The 27,788-nt window shown below is 41.1% G+C and overlaps 1 protein-coding gene across 3 annotated transcripts in view; it reads left to right on the top strand.

Moving 5' to 3' along the window:
• Positions 1-5,830: 5,830 nt before the first annotated feature.
• Positions 5,831-27,788, top strand: part of synrg (synergin, gamma) — a 41,607-nt gene continuing 19,649 nt past the window's right edge. The window contains exons 1-15 of one of the 3 annotated variants that reach the window (XM_069161340.1): positions 5,831-5,883; positions 10,282-10,322; positions 11,441-11,619; positions 12,095-12,222; positions 13,518-13,623; positions 13,737-13,848; positions 14,722-15,111; positions 16,839-17,117; positions 18,303-18,383; positions 18,545-18,741; positions 19,882-20,127; positions 20,212-20,351; positions 22,826-22,950; positions 23,482-23,544; positions 25,460-26,425. In XM_069161340.1, the coding sequence (XP_069017441.1) occupies positions 5,849-5,883; positions 10,282-10,322; positions 11,441-11,619; positions 12,095-12,222; positions 13,518-13,623; positions 13,737-13,848; positions 14,722-15,111; positions 16,839-17,117; positions 18,303-18,383; positions 18,545-18,741; positions 19,882-20,127; positions 20,212-20,351; positions 22,826-22,950; positions 23,482-23,544; positions 25,460-26,425 (3,088 nt within the window). In that variant the 5' untranslated portion in view covers positions 5,831-5,848. The remainder of the gene's footprint in view (positions 5,884-10,281; positions 10,323-11,440; positions 11,620-12,094; positions 12,223-13,517; positions 13,624-13,736; positions 13,849-14,721; positions 15,112-16,838; positions 17,118-18,302; positions 18,384-18,544; positions 18,742-19,881; positions 20,128-20,211; positions 20,352-22,825; positions 22,951-23,481; positions 23,545-25,459; positions 26,426-27,788) is intronic. The other 2 variants (XM_069161341.1, XM_069161342.1) reach the window with 2 other exon arrangements.

Genomic DNA, 27,788 nt, shown 5'->3' with positions numbered 1-27,788 from the left:
TATCCGAGACTGAAAATTGTATTTGAAATCTACAACAAAGAGTTTGTTTTTTACTCTGATTTGGTTGTAAAGATATTTAATGAATTACATCCAGAATAAATCATAAATAGATAATTAAATCATGAAGTCAGGCTTAGCAGAATTAGCAGTTTGTCCTCTTACAGTTAAATAATCGATCAAATCTTTTCTGTCATGTTAATGGAGAGTCAATCAACATCAAAGCAAATGTACAACCATTTGTCTACTTTTGTTTCATGATATTTTGCCTCCTTTATTAATTTACCAAAATAAATGGCATACAAATGGAATAGACTTTAAACTCATTTTTGGATCTATTCCAATAAATGTCAATAAAATTTATTTATTTAACCTTTATTTATAAAAAAGAAGGTGGCTTAACATGTCTTTTTTTTTTTTAGGGCGATGCCCTTTTAACAGTTCAGCAGAAAAATAGGAACAAAGTGATAGAAAGAGAAAGAGTCAGGAAATAAAGAAGATGATGAAGAAGAAGTAAGCAAGGTAAGAAATCACAGCCTGAATAGTTAGAAGTATGATGAAGGACAGATAGAGTGTAGAAGAGGCTCTGTTAGAGACTGATATAACTATTTATCTGCTGCTGTGATGGAAGTTGACCCACAGATTCAGTTTGGCCGAGGACTCGAGAGGTCAACAGGAGAAGCGAGCTGACTTCACGGGGATCAGAGGAGCGACACAAAAAGACGGAAAGTGGAAGCTGCGGGGTGAATGTGGCCGTGTGTTTAGCAGCGCCGCGAAGAAAGGACACTACATCAACTCCAGCTGGGGCCCGAGGGGTTAATGGATAAGACTACCCAGCAGGGGTCAAGGGTCAGGAGGCCACTCTCTGCCAGGGCTAATTGGTCACTGCGACCAGAGTTTACGCCAGCCTCCATACCGAGATATACATACACATGCGTGGAGCTGCTCTGACAGGAGTCTTCCATCAAAAGCCCCGCTCAAGAAGGCCTCTGTTGTGCTGCTGCACAGTCATGGAGATCAGTCAGAAACAATCAGCAGCCTTCACCGCACATCCACGCCAGTGCCACCTACAGTGACAGCCAGATTGCACTCATGAAAAGGTAGGTGGCTTTTGATCTCAATTCATTTTATCGATCAGCCTTCTTCAATTGATGGGCATTCGTCATTTCAAGATTTTGAAGTTGTTTCATTTTATATCCATCAAGGGTCAGAAAGTCATACAGTGTCTGTAGAGCAGCAAGAGTTCAGAGTCTTCTTGTAAACCAGAAATACTTCTATTTATAAAAGACAAGGCTTCAGACATTTAAACTTAATTAGAAATTACTAAAAACAAATTTGAAAGGAAAGCGATGTAAAAATTAATACGATTTAATTAAAAGCAAGAAGCAGCAGAGAATATTTTCCTTCAAAGTAAAATAGTGGAATTAGTGATGTTCTATTTTCTCTCCTTATTCTTTGTATAACAGGCATTAAGATTGTGAATGCATGTAAAGTATATAATTGTGGCGCACAGCTACACCCACTGACTTCAGTTTGGGTTTACAAGACTCCACAAATTCATATCAGCCAGATTCAAACATTACTCAGACAACTTAAAGGGATTTTCAGTCAGATGTTGGCATTGGGCAAGAAATTTTACTTTTATGTTATAAATAAAGGTCTTTCATAAAATTTCATTGAGGTCACGTGATTAGTATGAGAGGTCAAATAACCAGATCAGTTTACTTCCTGCTTGCGCCTTTGGAGGAAGATGACTTACAAAAATTAGTAAGGTAAACACTTTCATTCACAGATATGACTCATGTTTTGTACTTTGCTACTGATACATTTTTCAGATTTTCACTGCTGCTTATTTAAAAGAGGTGAAAATTTGTTATAAGTCACTATGATGACGTCATATTTCAGTAACCAAAGTAAAATTTAAAAAGGCACAAAGTTTGAGTCTTAGGGAGGTCTATACTCTACAGAGTAAAATTCATGTACTCAAACTACTAGGCAGCTGTTAGAAACCTGCAGACCGCAGACTTTAATAAATCTCACCCAGAACTTTTTGCCACGAGCTTGACTTAAAAACCTTGTTTAATATTTAGATGTTTTGAGGAGATTCCCTCTGTCACTCTACAAGAAACTATGACAGGATGAAGCTGAAAGCTGAAAAGCTAATTTTTTTTTTTTTTTTTTTTATTAGGAATTAGACTAAATATTCGGGGCCCATGTGGAGTTTCAGAGCAAAAAGTAAAAGTGTGTTTTCTCTCATAAATTTACTCCATTTGCATCTGAGGATGAAAATCTGAGAGTCCTGAGGAATCCTGACAGACTGATGTTGTCATGCTGATGCTGTCGCCGGCTCAATGCTGGGCGGGTTAATGATTTATGGGGAATGGTGGGATGCCCGGAATGGGACCTGGGTTAATGTTCATCTTCCTCGCCGGACAGCCTCTCTGGGGGGGCTGCCCACATCCACCAGTCCAGATCCAGCCGTCGGGAGAACTGACGGACTGACTGACTCGGGCGGCCTCCAGCTAAACCCGCCACACACAGCAGGGAAGGAGGCCCCGCTCCGGAGAGGAGAGGAGGAGACGGGAGACTGACGAGGCCTAATCGTCTCTTTGATGGGTCTCAATAGAAGCAATAAAAGCAGCAGAAAATCCTTCAAACCGCTGTAATGAGCTCACACAAACAAAAAATAACAGGCTTTATCCATTATTATTGTCTTTTAACTCAGATGTTTGAGATTCACTGAGCAGATTGATGCAGTTACAGATGCAGATGTATTTACAGTAAAGTAGGGCACATTTTGTGTCATTTTAGTAAAAGTTTTTAAATTGAAAACATTTTCCTCATCAGAAAGTTTTGAATTGTGACAAGTTTTGATTTTTGTAATTTTTCGGATAATCAGTTAGTTCTGTGGAAGATGCAAATCATGATTCTAATCAGTAAAAATCTAAAGCCTCAACAGGGACATGAACACGAGTTTTGAGAAGTATAGATTTTATGTACAAATTCAAACATGAATTATGATCACGGTCATCAATCGATGTCCTCAAATACATTTATTGTTATTTGGATTGTTCTTTTTGCATTTTTTTGGCCAACTGTTTGGCTGTATTTTCTATAAAACAACGTAAATGATCTAAATACTGTTTGAAAGTCTTTTCTTCACTCTCGGTAATGAAATTGTGATGTTTGGTCATTAAGTCGAACATCAGAACAGCTGAGTGTCGACCAAAAAGTCTAAAGTATTTAAATTTGGTATTTAATGTTTGTTCAGATTCTTCATCACTGAGGATGTGATGATAATAAGTCGTTATCCATATTTCAGATATTTCCAGAGTTTTTGTCAGTTACCACCAGTATTTTTCACAGATAGGTGTTATTGTTATTTCATCTATATTTTTATATTAGTTTTCTTTTGTTATATTTTGTCAAATAAAAACAAGTATGTAAAAAAATATGTACATGTTCATATTTCACATTTCCCAAAATAGGCCCATAAACAGGTTCAAAGTCTTAAATAAATAAGTGATTATTGTGCTTATTTATTCAACTTCACATTTATATTCCCTTTGTTTTACACTGCTGGGTATACAGTTCAAGTGGACAAATGCAAAATGTGTTAGTTAATTAAACTTGAATACATTTTAATTAAATTATAGATTTAGACTTTATTAATCCCACAGTGGGGAAAAGTAGTCTTCACAGCAGCATAGAAACAAAATAAAGGTACACACAATGTGAAAAAAATGTACAAATACATATGTATATAATTTTTTTTAGAAAAAATAAGAGCAATGAATAAATACACACACACACACACACACACACACACACACACACACACACACATACAATTCAAAATAAATGTAAAAATTATAGAAGTAGTCCAGAATCTAAATTTTTATTTTATTTTAGGTCAACTATAAATCAAACGTCTTCTGACATCTATAAAGCCCCAAATTCAAAGAGGAAATACAATATATAGTTCATGACCCTTAATGACCTCAACTTCAGCTGTAGTCCTGCATACAGACACCACATCTTGATATCCTGACCGGCTTCTTTATTTATTAAGTTTGTTTTTGGCCTGAAAGTAAAATGAGTATTGAGACAGAATCCATGTGTAAATTATCTCCATATGTAATTGCAGGATGGAAACAATAACCAAGTTGCTAAGTGTCCTCAGTGTCCTTTTCTGTGAGACTTATTTACTGTTAGATGATGAAATAATTTGTTCCTCCCACTAATTACTTCCATAAAATAAGTAAAAACTAAATTCTTCATCTGCTTCTTGCAAAGATTTCTGGAATTGTTGGTCCCTCTGCAGCCTAAATGGGTGCATGTGTCCCTCTGTCATGTATATGGACTCTGAATCAGTGCTGCTGAATAGAGTTGAGGTGTTGGAAAGGTTGAGGGCCGACCAGGTGATGGATAGCAGCGGTGCTTGTCATCCGCTGACTCACACGGCTCTCATTAAGCTGTAAATCTTTCACAACAACACCCAGTGAGACAAAAGCCTCAGGCTTTTTCTTGTTGCTCCGCCGTGTCCTCCATGTAACAATGAAACTGAAACACTTTGTCAGGACGCACAATGGCCTCAATACTTCAGGCTGCCAGTAAAAATGTTGAACAAGACATCAGCGGCGGTGAGTCGAAATACAGCAGGAAACATCAATTACAAAACTATTGAAAATCAGAGATAGTCTTCCAATGACACATTTTAAATGTCCTTTTATTTACATAATAATTTGTATTGTATAAATTGTACAGCCTACTGGGTTTGGATATTCAAGCACACTTGAAAGATTTCTTTAGATATGTACAAGTTAGACGTTATCCTGAAGAGGATACATTACTTGGTGGTAGTAGTTTGTCATTGATAGAAACAAAGCTAAACACTGACATCTGTTGGCTAAACGCATGAATTGCACCGAGCAAGAAGACCACAAAGGGATTTGCTGCCCTTTTGGTTGCCTCAGGTTTGCTTACCTCCACAGGTCGAGCATCCAACAGCCCTCTTTCTTTAGCATAATCAAATCCAATCACGTCTCTAGAGTGTGTTACCTATATTGTCTGCCTTACTGTCCTTTTTCTCATTTTTCTTATTTTTCTACTAGAAAGGGGGCAGGTGTTTGCTTGTAATATCCACATCTCTCACAAAAATATACATCCTTTGCAAATTAAAACATAGCCAATATTGTGTACTAATAATAAAACAAATATGAAGAGAGTCAGGATTGGAAATGCATCAGCAAATGTAGGCCAACAGTAACTTTTAACACAAAAGATTGGCAATAATAAATTCAACAGGAACAACAACAACAACAACAACAACAAAAACAAAAAGGTCATTCGGACGAATTATTTCATTAGTATACACTGCTGGAATTGTTTATGGGCATTACAAACCTCTACTTCTTACAATCCATTAGATTATTAAATCACCACGATTTTTGACTTTACTTTCAGTTCTTGTATAGTTTCCAAATTACATCATGAGCTCTGTTGAAATAAAAGGAATTTAGAATTAAACAAATGTCAAGCTATTTAGAGAAACAAACACAGGCTACTTTTCAGAAGTCTTCCCTTTATAACGACAAGAAAACCTAACCAAATTTTACTACTTCTATAATTATGTCAGCCATTGTGGATATTATTATCACTTACATACATTATTATGACAAACACATGAATTAGTTTGACTTAAATGAAAGTTAAATAGTCTTCAACAGGGCGCAGTCTGTCAGGCGCAGCCAGCTGTACCTGGCAGACTGAGCTCAGGGCACACGCGTTTATTAGCGACATTATCGTCACTGCTGACGTCATCCTCCTCCCAGTGACTGCTGTTATCAAGATGGCGCTGCGGCCAGGATCCGGAGGAGGCAGCAGGTATTTTAGCCTTTTAAAATCGACTCCCTCGGGAGGAAAATAATTTGTTCGTGAAATATTCACCTCTGAAGCCGCGAAGCTTCACATTTAGCGCCCGTCGGGAGCTCAAATATCGCGATAGAGACCGTTTTTTTTTGTTGTTGTTGTCGAGGCCAGGGTGATGAGATGAGATGGCTGGTTGTCAGGTGTCACAGCTAACGTTAGCTCGCTGCTGCTGCCTCTTGCCGAGAGTGGACCAAAAAAAAAAAAATGTTCCTGTTTTAACACGTTTCACACGTTATATATTCTGTTACAAGTTATTTATACCTGGTGCCTCCGATATCCAGCTTCATAACGCAATATATTTAGAAGAAATAAACTCTCGTAGCGTTGTTATAAAAACAGCACCTATGTAGGCAGGCCTGTGGAGGGCTGATTGATGGTGTAAACATCTGGCCTCATCTGCTTGGACTTTCTCGCTGTTATATCTGCCGCCACGGAGGTATTTTAGTTGGTTTACTGTTGAGTATTTTAGAAGGTAAAGCAGGTGGGGTTGTGGAAGATGTGTCAGAAAGCTGTTCACTTAGTTCAGACTTCCTCCTCCAGCTGCAGAAACTTGTTTCGTCTCCTGCTCAGGAGTCAGATCGCTCTGCTTTTTACATTTAGTAAATGCTTCTCTACGGAGTCACATAGTTAGCCCTGTCACACCGCAGTCGGTAGTTTTTGCAGGAGATGTTCAGGTATCTTATTAAAACAGAGTGATGATGGTGTGAGGGGGAGATGAAAAGTCCGGCCTCGTTCATTTTACATGAGACCAGCTCCAGCAGCCTGAATAATAAATACGCTCCGGCTCACAAGCATCTCCACCAGCCAGGTGATACTGATCCGACAGGTGAAACATGAACCATCAAGACTGTAAATGAGTGTGGGCAGTTGGAAAAAAAAAATGTGCTGCCAGCACTGCTGTTTCCACTGCCTCACCACCTCTCTCTGGTGTGTGGGCGATATTGGATTATTACAAGATGTTTTTTTTTTTTTTTTTTGTTGCAATGAATTCACTTAAATTAGTTTGTTTGCTTTCTCTCCACTGGTTTCTAGAAAATGTTTACTCATTGATATATATATATTGCTTTTGTGATGTACCCTGCTTTGCTTTGAACCAGTGGGAAGCTTCAGACGTGTCTGCTCCAACATGTGTGCATCTTTTCATCACCATTATTTTGTGCACACGAATGTTCAACTAAAAGTCCCATTCAGACACGTTTTGGGGGTAATTGTAGTGCCGTATGGTGGTCGGACATGGTAGTACAGCAATAACAGTGGGGAATGTGCCTGAATACCAGAGAGCAAAGCCAGGAGGTGGAGCAGTAGTGCAGCACACACACGCCTACCTGACAGTCACAGCAACCTTTGTAAGTGCTCTTGGAGGAAATGTATCCGTATTTGAATACATACAAGGAAATAAGTTTAGTCAAAAGTATTAGTGGATGTGTTTCCACCATGGAGACGTGACAGATGCATGAAATAGTGTTATGTCACGATGCCTCTGTGCAGATCGTCTGTCCTCAGCGGGCTTTGTGATCGTCAGACATTTGACCTCATGGATGTCAGATGATCGTAATAACTGTACTTGTCAGGAGTGCATTTTTTTTTTTAAGAGGGTCGGCTTTGTAAGTGTTTTCTGAAAATTGGAATTTTGACTACAAATATAATCTGCAAAATCAACCGCGTTGAAGATTTGGGACCTCGGCTCATATATTTGATATAATCTTTTACAGCCTTGTTGTCAGCTGTCATTTTTGGTGAAATTTGTCTCTACTTGCTTCACTGACGACAGTTTACTTGTAAATTCCCAAATACACGAAGGGTTTTGTACTGAGGCCGCATATTTAATGATTATTTTCATCATTTATTGATCTGTGGAATATTTTGTAGATCAATCTATTTGCTGTTTGGTGTTTAATATGCCAGAAACTGGTGAAAAATGTCAATGAGCGTTTCTCAAAGATGAAGTTGCAGCCTAAAATGTCTCGGTTAGGCCCCCAAAGTTGTGTCTTCAAAACAACAAACATGTTTAGTAAAACAAAAAGTCTAAAACCCAAGGACGTTTCATTTACTGTAATAAATGAAAAATAAATGCAGGAAATAATTTTAAGTTAAGAATCTGGAGCCTGCACAAGTTTTGCAATTGCCTTAAAAAAATGACTTAATTTTGATTGACTAATCAATTAAGAGACTTAGTGAGCGTCTGTAAATTGTGGTGACAAATTGTCCCATCGTGACCTCTTCATGTTTTTTTTTGTTGTTGTTGTTGCAGCAACAGTATATAACATATTCAGGTTACAATGATATAAAACCAAGAAAAACAGCAAATAAAACTGAAATCAGAAAATTCTTTGCTTGACATCTAATCATCTGAGCTCTTAATGTGTTGTCCCAGGACAAAATCCTACAAAAGTAACGACCGGTTCAGTTACAGTCTGCACTTCAGTTTCAGCATAATCCAGAAATCATGTCAGCGTCACAGATGATGACGTAGACTGAAGCCCTGCCTTCGGTCTCCCAGCGTTGAAAACAGTGTGACCAGAGCTGTTGGGACGATTATAGGCCTTTTACAAGGCACTGGCCTGCCTGTTGTCCACAGCTGCTATCGCTGCTTATCTCCTTCCATGTTAATCTGCTCTGCCACGATGTCCTGTTATTTGCTGAATGATGGTGGGCTGCAGTGGTGCGCTGCTCCTATGAAAGCGTGTTAAGCTGAAAGTCTTACAGGGAGCAGATGTGAGACTCTGAAACCCTCTAAGTCAGGCATCATCGCCGACGCTAACACCAGTCCTATTACATCAGCGCCGTGTTAATGGCAACCTTGACTTCTTGCTCGTAGGTTGTTTTTCTGAATGTGGTTAAGTTTTGGCACGCAGGGTGGTCAATGCTGATTGAAAAAGTATGACATTTACAAATTTAATTCACAATACGAGGCCAGTGGTATGTACAATGTTTTTGAAAATGTACTTGATGTCTACGTCCAGTCAGATGCAATTACTGGAAACGAGTCCTTATGGAGCGTAACCAGACCCATATATTCACACAGAAACATTTTACTTACTGTGAAAACTAGAATAGAATTCAAAATCTTTCTACTTTCATACAAACGCTCTTAATGACCAGGATCAATCTTATCTTGCATACCTCACAGGACGGCTTTGTAGTGTTGGTGAGACAGAAAGAGCAAATGAAGAGGATGGAAATTATACAAAGCATTTTCACTTTTCTTTTTTTTTTTGATTATTCAAAAACTGATTGACAGGTTTAATCGCTAATAAATCATTGTCACTTGCTGTCAAACTGAAGTCCAAAATCTTTGCCACGGGGACTTGATTGTTGCATTAGAAATGTTAACGCTGTCTGAAACTGAGCTCCCTGCTTCCCTCCTGTTAGCCCAGTCTTCTTTGGTGCTCGTGTTTTCAGTATGAAGTCACTCACCTCTTGCATTAGTGATGATTTAGCTGAGAGTCACGGGGAGCAGAGGCCCCGGCTAGATCTGTCTTCTGTTTGTCTCTGCATCATCGGCTCCAGCCTGAAGAACTGAGTTGTAATAAGTTATTTGACAAATAGCTGAAGGCTTGTGTGGGTTGGCTGCGGCGAGGGAGAGACTTGGCCGACTTGTAGAGAATTCCTCTGATTGTTCCTTAAAGGCATGTTTCTCAGCACAGACCCGGTGACGGAGTCCAAGACGCCCGAGGAAACCAGACGACAGCATGCCCGTCTGCAGCCTCTTCTCTCCTCCTGCTTTTTCTGGCGCGAACATTGATGCTGTTTGTAAAAATTTCAAAGGATCAGTGTGTAAAAATTCACCTCGAGGTTGTCGAACAAAGCAAAGGTTGTTCATTATTCAGTCAAAGTCATTTTTACCAACAACAAACATTTTATGAAGACAGTCTCTGAAATAAACACGTGTGGCATTGAAGCAATGAGATACAGATACTATGTAGTCTGACTTGGCAAACTGAACTGAAAGTCCTTTTTAAGTAGATGTGAAAGCACAATTATGAACAGCAAACAAGGCTTTTATTCTATTGTTCTTCTGTGTCTTTTAAATTGAATTCACTTTGTACAAAAAAGTGGACTAAAATCCAACCGAAGAACCGTTTGAAGGTGAAACATTTGGACTGAATTTGTACATAAGAAGCTTTCAAAAATACGATCAAACAGAGCTTCTCATGTTATTTCACTATAACTCTTCCACCTCATACATTTGTCTTGTATGGATGGCCTCGCTTTTAAAGTTATTATTGCAGCTAAATAACAAACATCTGCCACTATTTCATGTGCAGTAGTTGCAGCACACGTGATGCTGTTTCTTTACTTAAGGTTTCATTTGAATCTCACAATACTTGTGTTTCTCCTTTTTTCCTTTAGTTTTATGTATCCTGTTGGAGGGGGCTTGGGACCGCCTCAGGGTGAGTCATTCTGCAGTCAATATCAACCAACCTATTCTTCCAAGCTGTGTCATTTTTAGTTATTTAACAAGGCTCCTTTTTCAATGAAAATTGAAAAATAAATGCATTTTTTCTGAATTTGAATCTGATCAGCGACACCGGAGTTCTGCTTTTTGAAACACTCTGACAGTATATAGAGATTCATTTTTGAAAAATCTCAAAACTGTTTTACATTTAAATGCAGTTGGATATAAAAAAAAACAACCCTGTTAAAACAGTTAGATTCATATCACAGCATGCACTTCAACTGATCATGCGCTGATGCAGGACACGCACAGGTTAGATGTTTGCATTAAAGATTTAACACTAGATGTCTATGATTCTACTTTCCTCTTAATAATTGGTCCCTGTCATCTTAAGATCACCGCAGCTCATCAGGCACGTGAGGCAGCGGTGAGGCTTCATCTCACTGCAGCTCATTCCTTCGCTACCTTTCCCCTCCACTGTGCGCTGCAGGCCTCGGATGTGCCGTCATTTAGCTGTGCGTGCTTGTCATTTTTAGGCTGCTCACTCTGCAGCAACACTCCCGATAAACCATCCACTCAACGCCAGGACAAGCATCTCTTAGGGGTCATTACATGCTCCTGTTTGCGATGTTATGTTAGTCCGACGAAATTAGAATGTGAGCAGCCGTCTAAACAAGCCATTTATTCAGCCCAGTTGAACCCCAGCATGGTGAATCGTCTGGAGGCTCCACCAGGAGAGCTGGCTGCTCAGCTCTGGTTGTCAGCTTACACGGAGTCTGTAAAAATATACACACACTTTTCCAGTTTTTTGGTTTCCCCCCCCCCCCCTCACTCCACTTGTTTTGCTCCAAGCTGTCACATTAGTCACCAGAAAAGCAGATTTGTTTGTTGCTGAGCCTGTATCTTTTTCCAGCAGTCCAGGAAATTGATTTGCAACATTGAATCATGTCTAGACTCTGGAGGCTTTTTTTTTAGTTTTTTTTTTTTAACTCCAGATTTGTATTAACTTTTCCTCAGTATACTTTAAATTACACTTACTGTCATGCTATATGACAGTAATTGTATACACTTTGCCATGTGTACAGAATATCCTAACAGTGTTTGTTTCTGCAGGCATGGTCCCCATGCAGCAGCAGCAGCAGCAGCAACAACAGCAGCAGCAACAGCAGCAGCAGCAGCAGCAGCAGCAGCAACAGGGCTTCCCTATGGTTCCAGTCATGCAGCCCAACATGCAGGGCATGATGGGAATGAACTTTGGGGGGCAGATGCCCCCGGGCGCCATTTCCATGCAGGTGAGTTTTTTTTGCATCCGTGTTGGCTATGATGCTGCGCTTGATTCTGTGTTTGTATGTGTTTTTGAGGGGATATTAATAGATCCCTAAGGAGATTTTTTTTTTTTAATCATATGCATTTGTAGTATTTTTAGCAAACTATGCAAATGTGGCTTCATTGATGAATGGATAATGCTAAAACACTGCTGTGTTGATTTAACTGATTCATTCAAGTAAAAACCTGGTTTTAGGGGTCCTCTTAACCCCATTTGCTTCCACATTAATCTCTTCACAAACTGTTTTAAATATCAGCACATTAACAGGAATTTATTGCAGCCGTGTGATTTTTAACAAGACTTTAATCCATGAATGTAATTCTCCCTTCCCTTGTTAAGAGCATTTGAATGGAGACAGTGGGAATGATAATGAGATGTCTGAGCTGCTTTTTTTCTTTTTTTTTTTTTTTGTGTGTGTGTGTTTTTGGTGGGTCAAACAGGGTGGGATGGCGATTGGGATGCAGGCCCCCGGGATGCAGTTCTTGGGTCAGCCACAGTTCATGGGTATGAGACATGCAGGACCCCAGTACACTGCTGACATGCAGAAACAAATGGCTGAGGAGCACCAGTAAGACATCTTTTTATCCTTCTCTGTGTGTACTTGTATGGATCCAGTGTGTGTATGCATGAATGCACATATCTGCATGTGGGCTATACAGCCAGGAAAAACAATGTGTGGAATAAAGAAATGATGTTGTCAGCAAACACTAGTGTTGTGGCTCTGGAAAAGGCAATAATGGCTGGCTCATCAATGTTTTGGTCCAAACTGAAATCAAGGAGGTGTTAGATCAAAACTAAATTCATTCTGCAGCGTGGCAATAAACCCGAACATTAAAAACTACCTTCAGCAAAAAGAACAAATAGACCTACAACAAATTCTGGCACAAGAGTCTGGCATCACACAAACAGACAGAAGACACGAGCCACAGTTACATGAACCGAATGTTCTGATTAAAATAGGTTTAAAAGGCCAAACAGAGCAAAAATGCTCCTCAATCAGAATACACAGGGCCAAACTGATTTGATTTCAATGGGTTAAACACAAGTAGTTTAAACCTTTTCATAAACTGATCAAAAGAAACATTATACATGTAAACAATGAAACCGATCACTTCCCGGCTGTGTTCTGTCTCTGTATGTCCTCCTTCTGAACATAAATTCGAGTGGACATACATTTGTCATCCACTTTCAAGAAATGGTAGCTTCCAAGCTGAGCTGGACCACAGCTGAGTTTGTTTTGGTACCGACCTCGGAGAACTGAACATTACTGGGTGCCGAGCACGTGTTTTTATCAAGCTGTCGCTAACCATCTCACCAACCTAACAACAAAGGCAACATGAACAAAAACTATTAATGACATTATTTTTAATTCCTCACTTCACTTTTGGTGCCTAAAACCTTTTCACTGTTCTGTATATTGTACATACGTTCATGTTAATTGTAATACATTTTTAGGACTTTGTCTTCATAAACATTTCTATCCTTCTGTTTGCATTTCCATATTAAATATATATGATTTTTTGAAGGGAGCAAGCAGGTGTTTAAGGCCTTTAAGACTCTAACCATAGAATTGCTGTGGCGAAGTGTTGTTTCCCATTTTTCTTCTCTTGAGCAAAAATGAGGAGAACTATTTGAAATAAATCCATATATGATTCTCGATACTTTGTTTATATGTAAAGCTCAATGGTTCAAGTGATTCATTGTAACCCTAATTACATTCAAGTCAAATAAATGTTGATTTTGTCCAATTAAATTATACATTCTCTAAGATGTACCATCACCTGTTAGCTGTTTTAACAAGTAGTGCGTTTCCAGCCCCTTAAAACAAAATTGTATGTTCTATTCTTCTCTTCTTGCCTGTAGAAAACGTCTGGAGCAGCAACAAAAGATGCTGGAGGAGGACAGAAAAAGAAGACAATTCGAGGAGCAGAAGCAGAAGCTGAGGCTGCTCAGCAGTGTCAAACCCAAGGTCAGTCTCTCTCTCTCTCTCTCTTTGCACATCTTGTTTATCTCTGCCAGGCATGTCCAGCGCTCATCTCTGTAACCCTCCGGTCACTTCACGCACTATTGTGCTGTACTCAGACAGGGGAGAAGAGCCGTGATGACGCCTTGGAGGCAATCAAAGGTAATCTGGACGGCTTCAGCAGAGACGCGAAGATGCACCCCACTCCATCATCACAGACCAAGAAGCCAGGTACTTTCACTTGAATGCTCCTAGCTGGAATCCCTGTCATTTTTTTTTCCCGTTGTGTTTCTCCATAGCTCTTCTAAAAACACCTCCGTCTAAGAATAATAACTGGAATAGAGGCCGGTCAGCGTGATTATTGCGCTGAAAATGCCCAAATTTGTGATTTTCTGTCTGACTATATAATATGCAACACAGATGGCATCACATTTCTTTTTTTCTTTTTTTTTATTGTTCTTCCAGTCTCTCTCTTCACACCTGTCAGTATCACTTTCTGGTTGTTTTAATTTTTGTGTGTTTGATACGGCATCTTTTTATGAATCTCACCATTTACTTTTTATTTTTGTTTTATTTTTGTTTTACTTTGTAGTGTTTTAGTAGAGTTCCTTCACTTAACTCAATCCTGTGCATTTCAGGAAATTGTAGGCTTGCTCTTGACAAACAAACCCAGATATGATGATGTGGAGCAGTAGTTCCCAACCTTTTTGATTTGTGAAATCATATTTCACTGTCCAAAAAGGTCTGAATTTGCAAAGAATGATTTTGAAAACTTCTTAAAATGTTTAATTTGGATAATCACATGGCCTCTTTCCCATCAATCATCTCAAGATTTATAGTTTTATCCAACCGGGGAACGTCTGCCTTAGACTACTTCTACAACATTGATGTTTGTGCAAACGCTGCAGTTTTGACAATTGATAATAACTGAAATAGCATTTTAGTAAATCTGAATATTAAACAGCTTTAACTCAAATTTGCAGCTCTACAATTTCTGGTCTCGCACAAAGTAGTTGTTATCTCACTCTTGCAATGTGCAGCCCTGAATTCATTCTCCATTTTAGCGTGTGTTGTGCCATCATCATTATTTCTTCATTTTTGCAGACTCCTCGCCATCACACCCGTCTGTCACCACTCACTCCCCCCCCCCAGCTTTGACCGAGGATAATGACGAGTTTAGTGACTTTCAAGGGCCTGTAGACGCCCCCGCCTCCTTCTCTCCGCCCTCCTCCTCTACTTCCACCTCCGGCCTCTCCTCTCAGGCCCACCTCCAGCCTTCACCCTCTGCCCCCCCCCACACAGGTTTCTCTGAGGATGATGACGACTTTAGTGACTTTGTTCAGGGACCTTTAAATGTTTTCCCTTCCTCCAACTTTCACCAATCGTCGTTCCCCTCCTCACAACACTGCCCTCAGTCCCTCCCTGCCTCTATGTCCGTTCCCACTGCCACCCACCACTCTGCTGCCAACACCAGCTCCCAATCCACATTTCAAGGTAACCTTTCTTTTGATTCGTTGAGACCTCCCCTCCCATCCCCATAATTTATACTCAAGTATTTCCACTTAGCCTGTGTAGCGCTGCTTTTATCGCTGAATGTTTTTACTGGTTACTTCCAGATGTTTAGTTGGTCTTGGCCTGCGTTACAGTGTGAGAGTATGCAGCCAGCACAGCAGATCATTACCTAAACCTTTAAAGCAAGCAGACACTACAAACCGGGCAAACAAGGATGCACAATAGATATGAATCTCTCACTTGCTTCATCATTAGAAAGACAGAATGTTTCTGGGTTTTTTCCCCATGTAGCAGCTGAATCTTCCACCGATAATGAATCCATTTGCGGTCGGTGTGTTGGAAGAGGAGTGTCGCTGCCGTGTGTTATTTGCAATGTAATCTCGGGGATGAGCAGCTGCTCTGTGACAGCTTTCGGTGTGCAGAGTGTGAGTGACATTTGTCTGAAGATCGCCTGTCCAGAGACCAATCCTCCTCACCCCCAATCCTCTGAGACACTTCTGACCAAGTAGTTTAGCAACAGCTGAAATAAGTAGATTAGACGGTTGACGGATGGATTTCTGCTGAGTGAAGAGGAAGAACGATTTTCTTTTGTTCTGATGCTGTAAAATCAAAATTGCAGGCTGTATAAGAAATTTGACATAGTTATGGGTCTTATGTGCAGGCAACAATATAACTGGGCCTGATATGTAGTGCATAAATTATACACTGTGTGACATTAAAAACAAATGCAAACACGGTAATCAGGATATTTAATAAGCCCAAAGTAAATTTTTATCAAAGGTGCAAAACTTTGTGTCACCTCAATATTTCACTGAGACTACAAATGCAAACGAGTGGAGTTGCAGCAAGTTCATAAGCTTCATAAATAATAAACCATAGAAAAATAAGATCTGATGCTTGGCTGCTCAAGTAAGCACTAAAGAAAGTTTTGCTTGAAGAGGAGTGTTTATTTGTACCATCAGAGGAATATCGGCTAAATTGCCTGGTATTGTCAGCTCAACAAAAACATTTGTGACTGAATTTGTTAGTGTGGTGTGTGAGATTTTTGTTGAAACTTCTAATCTCCTTAAAGCTACTTAAACAGGCCCTATGGAGGTTTCTTGTATAAAAAAAAAACCCCACAAAAAACCCCAACAACAAACAAACCAAAAGTCAGGATTCCATTCAGTCTTAATCCCTAAAATTCATTGTGTGTATCTTTGCTGTCTAACAAACATGGTGAGAGCATTTCTTCTTCCTAAAACATTTGAAGAGATTGTTTACATCCATTACAGTTTTATCTCTATCTCAGGGCACTTAACATAGAAAGGCCCTTATAATTGAAACAGTTGAAAAGTAAATTAGTGCCCGTGCCCATGAATACGTGTGCGTCCTCGTCCTCGATATAAACAAAACTGGGACCCTCTCATAGGAAAACAGCTCCAGTAGCTCAGACTAGAGGTCTACAACTTCAGTAGAAGCCTTTCATTTCTACTACTGGCTGGTTCAGTCATGTCACACATCACATTTCACACAGAGGTCTTTTAATGATCTAAATCTACTCTAATGTGAGACGTGGCACTTAAATGTAGTGTCCTTTATTTCATTTTAACTTGCATTTGCTGAAACACAGTAACTGAAGAGCCAAACTGTTTGACTGCCCAAATACGTAGAGTCTGGACTGTAGCTGGTGTGTGTTAAAGAAGCTTGTTCCTCATCCACCCCTCTAGGCCCGTCCTTGGAAGAGAAGCTCTTCTCCTCATGCGATCTTACTGCTGATAAGATGGCCCAGTTTAGCTTTAGATCCAGGCAGAGTTTGGCTGGAATGTCTCCTAGAGCTAAAGTTTCAGCTCAGTTTCAGTCCAGCATGAAAGCGAGGAACTGGGCTGCAGCCCCCGAGGACTTGAGTTGTGTCTTCACCGCAGGAAAGCAACCTGTGGCCCCGGTGTCGGCACCCAACCAGCCCTCATCAGACACCGGCTCGTCTCCTCAAACCAGTGGTGACGGTGGTGAGAGAAGTGCCTGTTCATTGGACTTCATAGCTTCTTCTCTCCCTCGCTTTGCTGCAGCATTAACACACAATCAAGGCAGTAGTTTTCTTACCGTCCCGGAGGAAGACTTTCATTATTTCTAACCCTGAAAAAACTATTCTGTACCTCTTCCAGCACCTTAATCTACTCTTTGATTGGTTTATACCAGATTCTAGACGGTGATCATCCCATTGTAGCCTGTGTGCTGTTAAATGAAATCAAGCTGACATTTTCCTCACCGCCGAGATGATTACGGAGAGGTGGGGCCTTTTCGGTACCCTTCATGGTGTCTTTACATCTTCTCTTGAGTCTCTGCTCTCATTTCTGCCCGCTTTGTACCTCTGTCTTATTAGAGGAGCCCTGTCATGTCCGTACTCTCTGCACACATTGTGGAAATGGATTGTGTCTGTCAAAGTCCTTGGGTAATACCTGTTGACTAAATAAGTGTCCGTCTGTCCCCTCACTGTGTGACTCCCTCTCAGAGAACGACCTCTGGCGCATGCTGTCTGCTTTGGTTTAACAGGGATGCGCATGGATTGGCAGGATCCACCGGGGCCCGACGTAATCCAAGGCTGATTTTGCATGCTGCTCCGCTACTCCTTTGTGCTGCTGTTTGTTTGTCTGTGTCCATGTCCTCCATGTCATCGAGGGAAATATAGCGGCTCATCACGGAGACTAGGGAGATTTGTAATAAGATCCATTTCATTGCCCAAGACTGATGGGTGTTTTATGTGCAAAGTGGCTGCCTGAGTAAACACATGCCTTGCACACGGTGTTAGGGACTCGAAATGAGCAATACTGTTTTCCTGAAATGCTTGTTATTTTATTTTCAGAAAGAAATCTTTTAGGTCAGTGACAGCAGTTAAATTTGATTTTTAGTTACTTTCTTTTGATAAAGCAGTCTCCTCTCTCACCTGTCCTTGGCTAGAAGTGACTCACAGACTGATTTATAGATGTCTGATGTGGCAGGGTGCTTGTGATTCAGTGCAGGGGCGCGTTACATCTGCACCGCGCCTTCCAGACATCAGGTGCATGATTTTTATGGAGCTCGATACAAGCAGGGCTCAGCTGCCAAGAGGCTTGGCAAATGGTACGCCAGGACAAGTCTTTTGCTGTAATATCTAACTGTGTTTGTGTCTGTGTGCGTGTTTGTCCGTGTGACAGGAGGTGTTGGCGTGTATCCACAACAAGAGCACATCCAGCCCATGCTGCCAGCCTGGCTTTACAATGACAGCCTCGTTCCAGGTAAACATTTACTCAAGTAAACAACCGGCGTTATGTTTCAGATAATATTAATAATATTTGACATTGCAGTGTATTTTGTGCGAAGAAATTACACCGCACTGTACTGATTCCTAGTTTAACTTAACCACATACATGGATGTCTTCCGTTTTTCTGTCTTCAGAAATGTTCAAGAAGGTTCTTGAATTCACCATGACTCCGGCAGGGATCGACACAGCCAAGCTCTACCCGATATTAATGTCATCAGGTCTTCCCAGGGAAGCACTGGGGCAAATCTGGGCTTCAGCCAACCGCACAACACCTGGCATGCTGACCAAGGAGGAGCTTTACACTGTACTTGCACTAATTGGTGTGGCACAGGTAAACACTGGAGTCAAAACAAATTATCCACATAGAATGACTTCACTAATTACACCCCCCCCCCCCCCAACCCGTAAACTCCACTCTGAAATTAGAGGCGCTTAACTAGGAACAGGGAGAACGAAGCAGTACTGTGAATCAGCCCAAAGCTTGTGAAGCGTTGTAAGCCCAATATATGGCTGAGTCCCCATCAGCCGAGGCAGGAGGCTTCTTATCATCCTCAGCCCGGGCCTGTCACCGCCACCCCTGGGAGGATGCAAATCTGCAGGCAGCTCACGAAACTCTGCATGCCACTGCTTCCATGCAAGGAATAATAAGACACCTTTGGAGATGTAAATCTTCAACAGCTTTAAAACATGGGCAAAACAAGGTGCATTCTCCTTTGAGGGGAAGAAAAGTTTGAGTCTGCCAGTGACATCTTGGTAAAGAACTTGACTGTTGAATAATTTATATGTAAACATCATTCTTTTTTGTTTCAAGTTAATACATGATGGCATCAAATTAAATATGTTCTGAAAGGCCACTGTGCCCTGACGCAGCTCGTTTTCTAACTAATCAACTCAAGCAAAATGATAAAAACATGATTTTATTTGCAACATTGGAACAGAATAAAATTATGAAACATTACAAATTTATTTTTAAGTATAGGCAGTTGTTGTTCTGTATCTTCTCATTGTCAAAAACACCCATTAAAACAGAGACAATGTGTTATTCTCTTTCAGTACTTGCTTACTTCTTCACCTTGTCTGTGCCTCATAGAGCCCCGTGCTTATTTTATCCCACTGAAAACATAAATCTTTAAGGCCGTCACAGCCATACAGCTTCATTTTTATAAAGCTGAGAAATGCCCTAAAAAGCTGCCACTGTTGTTTTTACCAAAACTTATTTAAAGAATCTTTTGGCATATATAAATGTCAACTGATTGTAACTGGACTTGATTTAGGTTCTTCGACGACTCTCAAGGTCTTAACGACCCCACAAGATGTTAAAAGACCGGGCTGAGCTCAGATTGTCTATTGTCTATTGTGCTTTGGTTACACCGGAAATACTTTATAATACTGCTGTTTAGTTTTTGGGGTTTTGGTCTTTTCATTTGCTGACAGTAAGAAAAACATGAAATATCTATTTTCTTGGTTTCAGAACGGCCTCCCAGCAATGAATGTGGAAATCCTCAGTCAGTTTCCTTCTCCACCAGTGCCCAACCTGCCGGCCCTGGCGATGGCCATGGCCCCCGTCATGCCCCAGCACCAACAGCCCATGATGACCCAGCCCCCGGTCTCCATGGCCATGCCCACACCAGCACCACCAGTCATGGCCATGACACCCGCAGCTCCTGGTCAACCACCCGCAAACACAAATTTCATTGCCAGTTTCCCTCCTGCGCAGGTAACACAGCAGCGCTTTTAGCTCTTCGTTGTCCTGCAGTTGATCCCATCGCACATCTTACTCACTAACATGATGTTCACAAAGGGGACAAAAGCCGATGACGACGACTTCCAAGACTTTCAGGAGGCTCCGAAGGCTGGAGCAGGAGACCACACCTTCACTGACTTCCAGGGGGAATCAGGAGGAAGTTTCCCTCCCACCATCGCTCCACAGCACCAAAACAGGTACAGGCCATCAGTTCAGTGGAGGTTTAAAGGATTCATTAATTTTAATTCTAGCTTATATAATTAGGTGTGTCTTAAAAAGCTGACACTAACACTAAATATACGTTTCTCATTATTTCTGTCTCTATTTGCTCTGCATCTTACTGCCCTAAAGAAGTTATGTAAATGTATGCAGTGGTGAGCCTTTAATATTCAACTCTGGAAGCTTATTTATAGCCAAGTTATTCTGCATAACATTTCAGTCTCTCATTGTCTTTCTTACAGTCAGATGCGCTGTCTTAATATCTTGTAATAACTTCCCTAGAATAGCAATGAGTTTGGGTCATCTCTTAATGAATTTGTTTCAGTGGACAGTAGATAAGCTCATTTTTTTATATTACTTTCTATGTCCTTATGGAGAGACTACTTTCAGGGAGAGGAAGCTGAAAGGTAATTTATCTGCTGAAAGACAAAGAGAAAGCAGAACTGAAGAATCTAAGTGGCAAAGACGTTTTATAATTCTTTCCTATTTCTCCCCTAAAATCACACACTCCTGACAGTTCCTGCGATGAAACAAGAATTTCCCACAGTCTAAGATTGTTTTCTAATTAAATGAGAGGCTGAAAAGCTCAAATTGGGCTCCCAGCCTGAACTGGCAGCCCTAACTTCCTGTCAGATGTCTTACAGAAAAATGGGCTTTGAGAAAACGGTATCGCTGGGAGTTTAATGATTTTCCTCAGTGCTTCATTCTTGTATGTTATCAGAGAAATGTGTACTACACTATTGGTCTATATTCTACGTTTTATTTTAGGGTATATACTTATTTGTTTTCTGTTGAGATTAGAAGATTGGTGCTGCTCTCGTACAGCCAGTGAGCATGGCTTAGCACAAACACTGGAAACGGAGGGAAACAGCTAGCCTAGCTGTGTCCCATGGTAACATGAGACGCGTACAGCACCTCAGAAGCTCACAAACTAACAACAATTACAAAATACTATCGTGTACAAATAATATTCTGAGTTCTACAGCTTGGTTATGTGCCAGACTAGTCCTTCGCTGGGACTGTTTACTTCCCTTTGGGGGCTTCAGTTGTTCCCTGGCAACATAAACCTTGTAAAATGGAGGTTTTTGTGCAGAATAAGCACATGTAACATGTTAATTAGTGAATATTAGAGATACTAAAGAATTGATTTTTTTTTTTCCCGCCTCTGCATGCGCCGACCGATGCAGACTTGAAGGCAAACAGGGAACCTAAGTGTTGTTCTATTAATACTACAAATTGGGAACACATCAGTCTGCTACATGCTACACGTTTCATGCATGGGCATTTAAAAAGTCTGGATGACGACATACTTCCGCCTGCAGGCATGTTCATGTCTCCCCAGGGTTTTGGCGATTCCCCACCAAGAGTTTGATGCCATCTGTGCGTCCTTGTTCTCTTTTACTGATGAATTATAAAACTGTGGATAATAGAAAACTTTCCTCAGAATGCTTCTCCTAAAAACATTCAGCTTTCCTGAGACACGTGCAGTCAGCATGCCTGTACAGTCCACGCAGTCACAAAAAACACAACCTCACACGCAGACGCGAACGTCATGGCCTTAACTTCCAGTTTTTGTTCAAACTAATCGTACCTTCGTTTTTAACAGGCAGCCATGAAAGCTGCACCGATCTGTTCATCTAACTCTCTGCCAGGCGGTGAATAAATGCACTTCTGAAAATGTCAAACTGTTTTTTTATGCAACTTATTTTGAGTTGACAAGTTAAAAACTTTAATTTAAAAGGATTTCCAGTTGCAAACTCCACAGCAAAGCTGCTTTTATTGGACTCAGTGCCATTTGGCAGAACCTCAAAGGTGCACGGTGAAGGTGCATTCATTAAAAACACACACAGAGTTTAATGTCTTGTAGATCTCAAATAATTGGAAATTGTTAAAACATTTACAGTATTTGAAGATTAAATCACAGACTCTTTTCAAGTGTGATTCAGGTTTTGTTAATGAAAGAATTTGCATGATTAAAGTATATATATATATATATATAAATCGGTTTGCGTACTAATTAAAATGTTATATCTAACATCAATGAATTGACGTCTAATATCTTGTTTGTTTAATGAGACCGCTAATTAAAGTGTTTTCTTGTCTGTGACCAATAACTTCCTGGATTTTTGGTGGTTGCGTGGCATCTGAAACAGTCCAGCACATAACCTCCAGTAAAACAGAATTTTATATAAATTAAATTAAACAGGATATGACACGTTAAGTTAGTGGGCGTTAAATCAGCTGCTAGATGGGTTTTTCCACAGCGTGATGAGCTGTCTTTGTAGGTGCAATTTAGTTATTTTAGTATCATTAATGGAGAAGAGGACACTAAATGCTATTAGGAAAAAAAGCTGTTACTTTCCAACCCCAGGGAAAATGTTCTTGGGATTAAACTCTGATATTGAACTTAAACTCTTCACGACGCCTGACAATAGTCTTCATGTCCCTGCAGCACCCCGGCCATGCTGACTCCAGTGTCTGGTTCCTCCTCTGCTGCCGTCATGTCCTCTGATAAGTACGCTGTGTTCAAGCAGCTGTCTGTGGATCAGCCTGCAGAGCCGGCAGCACCCGCCTCAGGTACCTTCTCTACCTCACATAGCAGTGTTCCAAACATTGTCTGTCCTCCATGAAACGCTGCAGCCAGTTACACCTGGGACGAAAACATTAAAGCAGTTAAACTAAAGCACACACACACACACACACACACACACACACACACACACACACCCAAACAGATAACTAATTAAAAGAGTGACGCCATGACCTCAGATATCTCTTCACTTAAATGCATTTCCAAACATTTTCACCGTGACGCAGATCAGGAATAGAGCAAGCGGTTTCACAGATGCAAGTTTTATCACATTACAGCCCCTTTTTTATTACATCTAAAATATAAAACTGATCTCTGAAGGCAACCTACTGCAACTTTAAGTCTTATTAAATTGTGATCTAGAGGAAATAAACTCCACAGTAGCTTGAACGAGGCCGCTGTCAGTTTAATGGACGCGTTTTTAACTATCTTTAAACTTAGTATTAGTGTTTAAACTGCATTAAGGCAAGTGTATTTTCTGTTAATGATTGCGTTCCCCTTGATTTGTTGTGGTCCAGATATTGGAGACAAGTACAGTGTGTTCAGACAGCTCGAACAGCCTGCTGACAAGAAACCAGTCGGTAAGAGACTCCAATTTCTGTTGCTAAAAAACACAAGTTCATCCATGTTTTATTGTCATACTTTTTCCAAGTCAAAAGTGCCCTGCAGAGAGCTCTGAGATGGTCCCTCTCGAGGCGACACCCTCCTCAGAAAACAAATCTTTATATTATTCTGGTTTGAATTTAGTGAAGAGAGTGGTGTTGGTGTTAGATTCCCTGGAGTTAAACACTGCATTATAAGTTTGGTACAGCTGTCGGGTCACTTCAGTACCATTGTTCCATGTTTACACTGTATCTCGTTTTGCACGCCTGCAGTGTTGATACCGCTGTGCTTCCCATCCCCGTTTCATTAGAACAGTTTCCGATGGGGACAGCTCTTACAACTCCAGTAAGTCATGCTTTGCAGTGACCTTTCTTTCGCATTGTCAGGCTCCATCTCCTTAATGAGCCCATTAGTTATCTCTCTTCCACCGTACACCGGCGGTGTGAACAGATTCTCTATTTCAGGCCATGCATATATTACACCACGGTGGATCAACAACTGCTGAAACCCGAGATTGCTCTCTGACTTTTCTCTGTGTGCTTTATTTTCAGTGTCATGTTGCAACATCCTGCGACAAAAAGATACAGATGTTTTTATAGCACACTGTACGTGTTCTCAGTGCAATAAATACGCATTTTAATGAGACATTTCTTTCACTATTGACTCTTGAGATTAAAGTGCTTCCACACTTGTTACCTTGTGGTGTACGTATCTGGACAAGGTGCGGTGATCTGTGCCTTGGAAGTGTGCCATTCTTGAGGATATCTTTTTATTTTTTATTTTCTCCTCAGAAATCTGTATATGCAGGCAGATCTCAACACTCGATCCACTTCTTGTTATGACAGATGAAGCTTGAAGTGTGGGCCAGCGTGTTGTGGCTTCTTAGTGCTCCCAAAACAAAAGCAGCAGCGACGTGTAGTCGTTTTCCTTATGTAAAATTACCTGTAAGAACCATGTCATTTGGATTCGCCGCACATTTTTTCTGAGTGTTAAAGTACCTTGCGTATGATGTACTTCAGTCTGGAACAGAGTTGTGATGTGAATGATAATGTGGAAGAAAAAAAATTGAGAAATTTAATATTACAGTACAGGCGGTGAAAACTACTTCAAAAATGTTGGATTTGATATTATACTAATCAAATCTTTGAATCTAATATTTACAAATTAGAAAAACTTAAATTTTAGTGAACATTGGGTCTACTCAGATGGACCTTATCAGATACATTTAAAGTGATGTGTAAACATGATATAGTAGATAGGTCTGGCTGTTTTTCTTACCTTTTTATTAAGTAAATCAGTGTTTATAGTCGATATGACTGATTATGTCCTCGTGTCATCAGATCCATCTTTTCCAAACCTTTCTGTCATGTCAGTAAATTGTGTTTTCATGTCATTTTCCGGACTGTCCCAAAAGAAGACCTCGTACATTTGCAACTGACATTCATTTCTGTGATAAACACAGGTAGTACAAAGTACATTTTCACGGTATCTCCCTATTTCTAATTAGTTTAAGACATTTGACACTTCAAAAAAAAAAAATGTTTTTTAGGATTTCCGGACATAAAGACACAAAATAACCTGTTCTGAAGGACTTTTCTGCAGAATGACTTTCATTGCATGGTGGTGGGGATGTACGAGTCTTTAGATGACTTGAGTTTTTTGTGCAGTGAAGTGTGCTCTTGTCCGAACGCTCTGCAGCTCACAGTTTATCTGAGAACCGAGAAGACCCTTCACAATGGTGCAGAAATACTAGTAATCCAGCTGTCTTGCAGGATTGTGAAATGACTGAATCGTGGCTGTTGCAGTTGAGAATTTTTCATCTCATGTCAATGTCCCATTATGTCTCTCTGCTCTGTCTTTTTCTGATCTTAAATTCCTCTCTTTGCTTCACAGGAGAAGGATTTGCAGATTTCAAGTCTGTCAGCGCTGATGATGGCTTCACAGACTTTAAAACCGCAGACAGCGTCTCCCCACTAGACCCGTCAGATCAGGCCAAGATCTTTCAACCTGCCTTCCCCTCTGCTTTCCCAAACTCTCAGTCTCTCCAACAACTTCCGCAGCAACAGCCAGCAGTGTCTCTTTCTCAGCCCAAAAACCCCCTCAACATGGCCGACCTGGACCTTTTCTCCTCTATAGCTCCGTCTGTTCCCGCCCCCACTGAGACCAAACCCAGCACATTCCCCTCCGTGTCCGTGCCCCCCTCTCTAGTGCTCCTGCCTGGTGGAGCCAAACCTCCAGGAGGAGGTGCGGATGAATTTGGTGACTTTGCCCTTTTTGGCTCCTCCTCTGATAGACCACAAGCTTCAGCAGCAGCAGCAGGAGGAGGAGCTGCAGCAGCGCCTCAGGATGACTTTGCAGACTTCATGGCGTTTGGCAGTTCTGGTGGAGAGCCGAAAGGCGAGAGCAGCGCGGGGGTCCAAGGGGAGACCTCCGGCCAGCAGCGGCCTCAGCAGAGCTCAGACAAGTATGACGTATTCAAGCAGCTGTCTCTGGAGGGAGGCCTCGCCTACGATGACACCAAGGAGAGCGGCGGCGGCTCCTTCTCGTCTCTCAGGAGCGACACGGACGACTTTGCAGACTTTCAGTCCTCGAAGTTTTGCACGGCGCTCGGGGCTTCAGAAAAGACTCTGGTGGACAAGGTGGCCGCTTTCAAACAGGCCAAGGAAGACTCGGCCTCCGTCAAGTCCCTCGACCTGCCGTCCCTCGGCGGGAGCAGCGTGGGAAAGGACGACTCCGAGGACGCGCTGTCAGTGCAGCTGGACATGAAGCTGTCGGACATGGGCGGAGACCTGAAGCACGTGATGTCAGACAGCTCTCTGGATTTGCCGGGTCTCTCGGCCCACCAGCCCCCCGCTACAGGTGAGGAACTAGTGCGTCTGCTCTGGTGAGGCTCAGCACAGTCACACACAGTATTTATTCCAAGGCCAGCCAGCCTCTCCTCCTCAGTGGCCACCGGTGACCACAAAATAAGGTGTCAAAGGGCAAAGTAATGAGGTCCTCATGGAAATGAATCTGCTCCAACACTGTAGTCAGACATAAAAATACCCGAATAACATATCAGATTCAAAACGCATCATATTTTTCATCCCACATTTCATCATTCATCTCAAAAATACTTTATTTATTTATTTATTTATTTATTTATTTATTTATTTATTTATTTATTTATTTATTTATTTATTTCCTTAGTTTCTTTCTCCCGTCTTCTTCACCTGCACTTGACAGAGAGTTCCTGGCCCGTATGTCTCTTTTATTTATAAATGATGAGTGCCTGGTTCTGATGCGTTGGCAGTCAGAGTCCACAGACTCGCTCCCCGGCTGCCGTCGGTGCGACTCGGATAAGCTTCCTGTTGGTCGCCCTTCCCTTCGGTTTACCTTTAGCGTGTGCGCGCGTGTGTTGTCGACGTGTCGAGCAACACAAACGAGGTTCAGAATGCGGATGAGTACAGGAGGGAGTTAACGGTGATGCTCCTCCACAGGTTTCCGCACAGCAGACTGCAGTTTAACCAAAGGCATTATCTGTCAGCCATCATTCACCCTTTTAAGCGTTGTGTGCTGAAAGCCTACCAGATAGTATAATTTTGATTAGCCGGGAATGAAATGTCACCGGTAATAGGGGAAGTTTTGCATGCATTAAAGTGGAAACAGATATAGTGAATTGTCTCACAATTAGGCGCATTATAACTGTTTGCACTGCAAATTTCAGACCCGAGTGCTTGAATGTGAGTGCATGCTTTTGGCCTCTTCGTGTCTGTTAGTTAATGTATTACCCTGCAGTATTTTCAGACTAGCCATGCAGTAATATTTGGATTAAATGGCCCTCTAATGTTGAGACGTTTCAATAATAGGCTTTTTCTCTCCTACCTCACGTCCAAGAAACTGGAGTTAAAGTTTACCTAAAAGTTGTTATTGGGTCATTCATCAAAAGGAAATCCACCCGGTTTCCTTAATAATCAGGTGGTGTACATGTCAGCTCTCTTTCCCCCTCCTCTCTCCACTGCTCATCATTTATTCATCGAGCATCTCACCTTCCACAGCAAACGTTCCAGACCATTCTTTGGTGACGGCATGTGGTCGTTGTCAGGTGAAGGCTTTGCAATTCAAACATTTGCGGTTTTTGTTTTTTCTGAAAGCTCAGACACTTTTCCGCAGGTAGAGAAAGTGGAAAAAGTCTTCATCTGACAACAGTCATGCACATTTCCACATATCGGTTAATAATCAA

The sequence above is a fragment of the Embiotoca jacksoni genome, unplaced genomic scaffold, assembly GCF_022577435.1.
Source record: "Embiotoca jacksoni isolate LCO1_2020_lvr unplaced genomic scaffold, fEmbJac1.0.p SCAF_28, whole genome shotgun sequence".
Classification (NCBI taxonomy): Eukaryota; Metazoa; Chordata; class Actinopteri; family Embiotocidae; genus Embiotoca; species Embiotoca jacksoni.
This window is presented reverse-complemented; position numbering and strand designations above follow the sequence as displayed.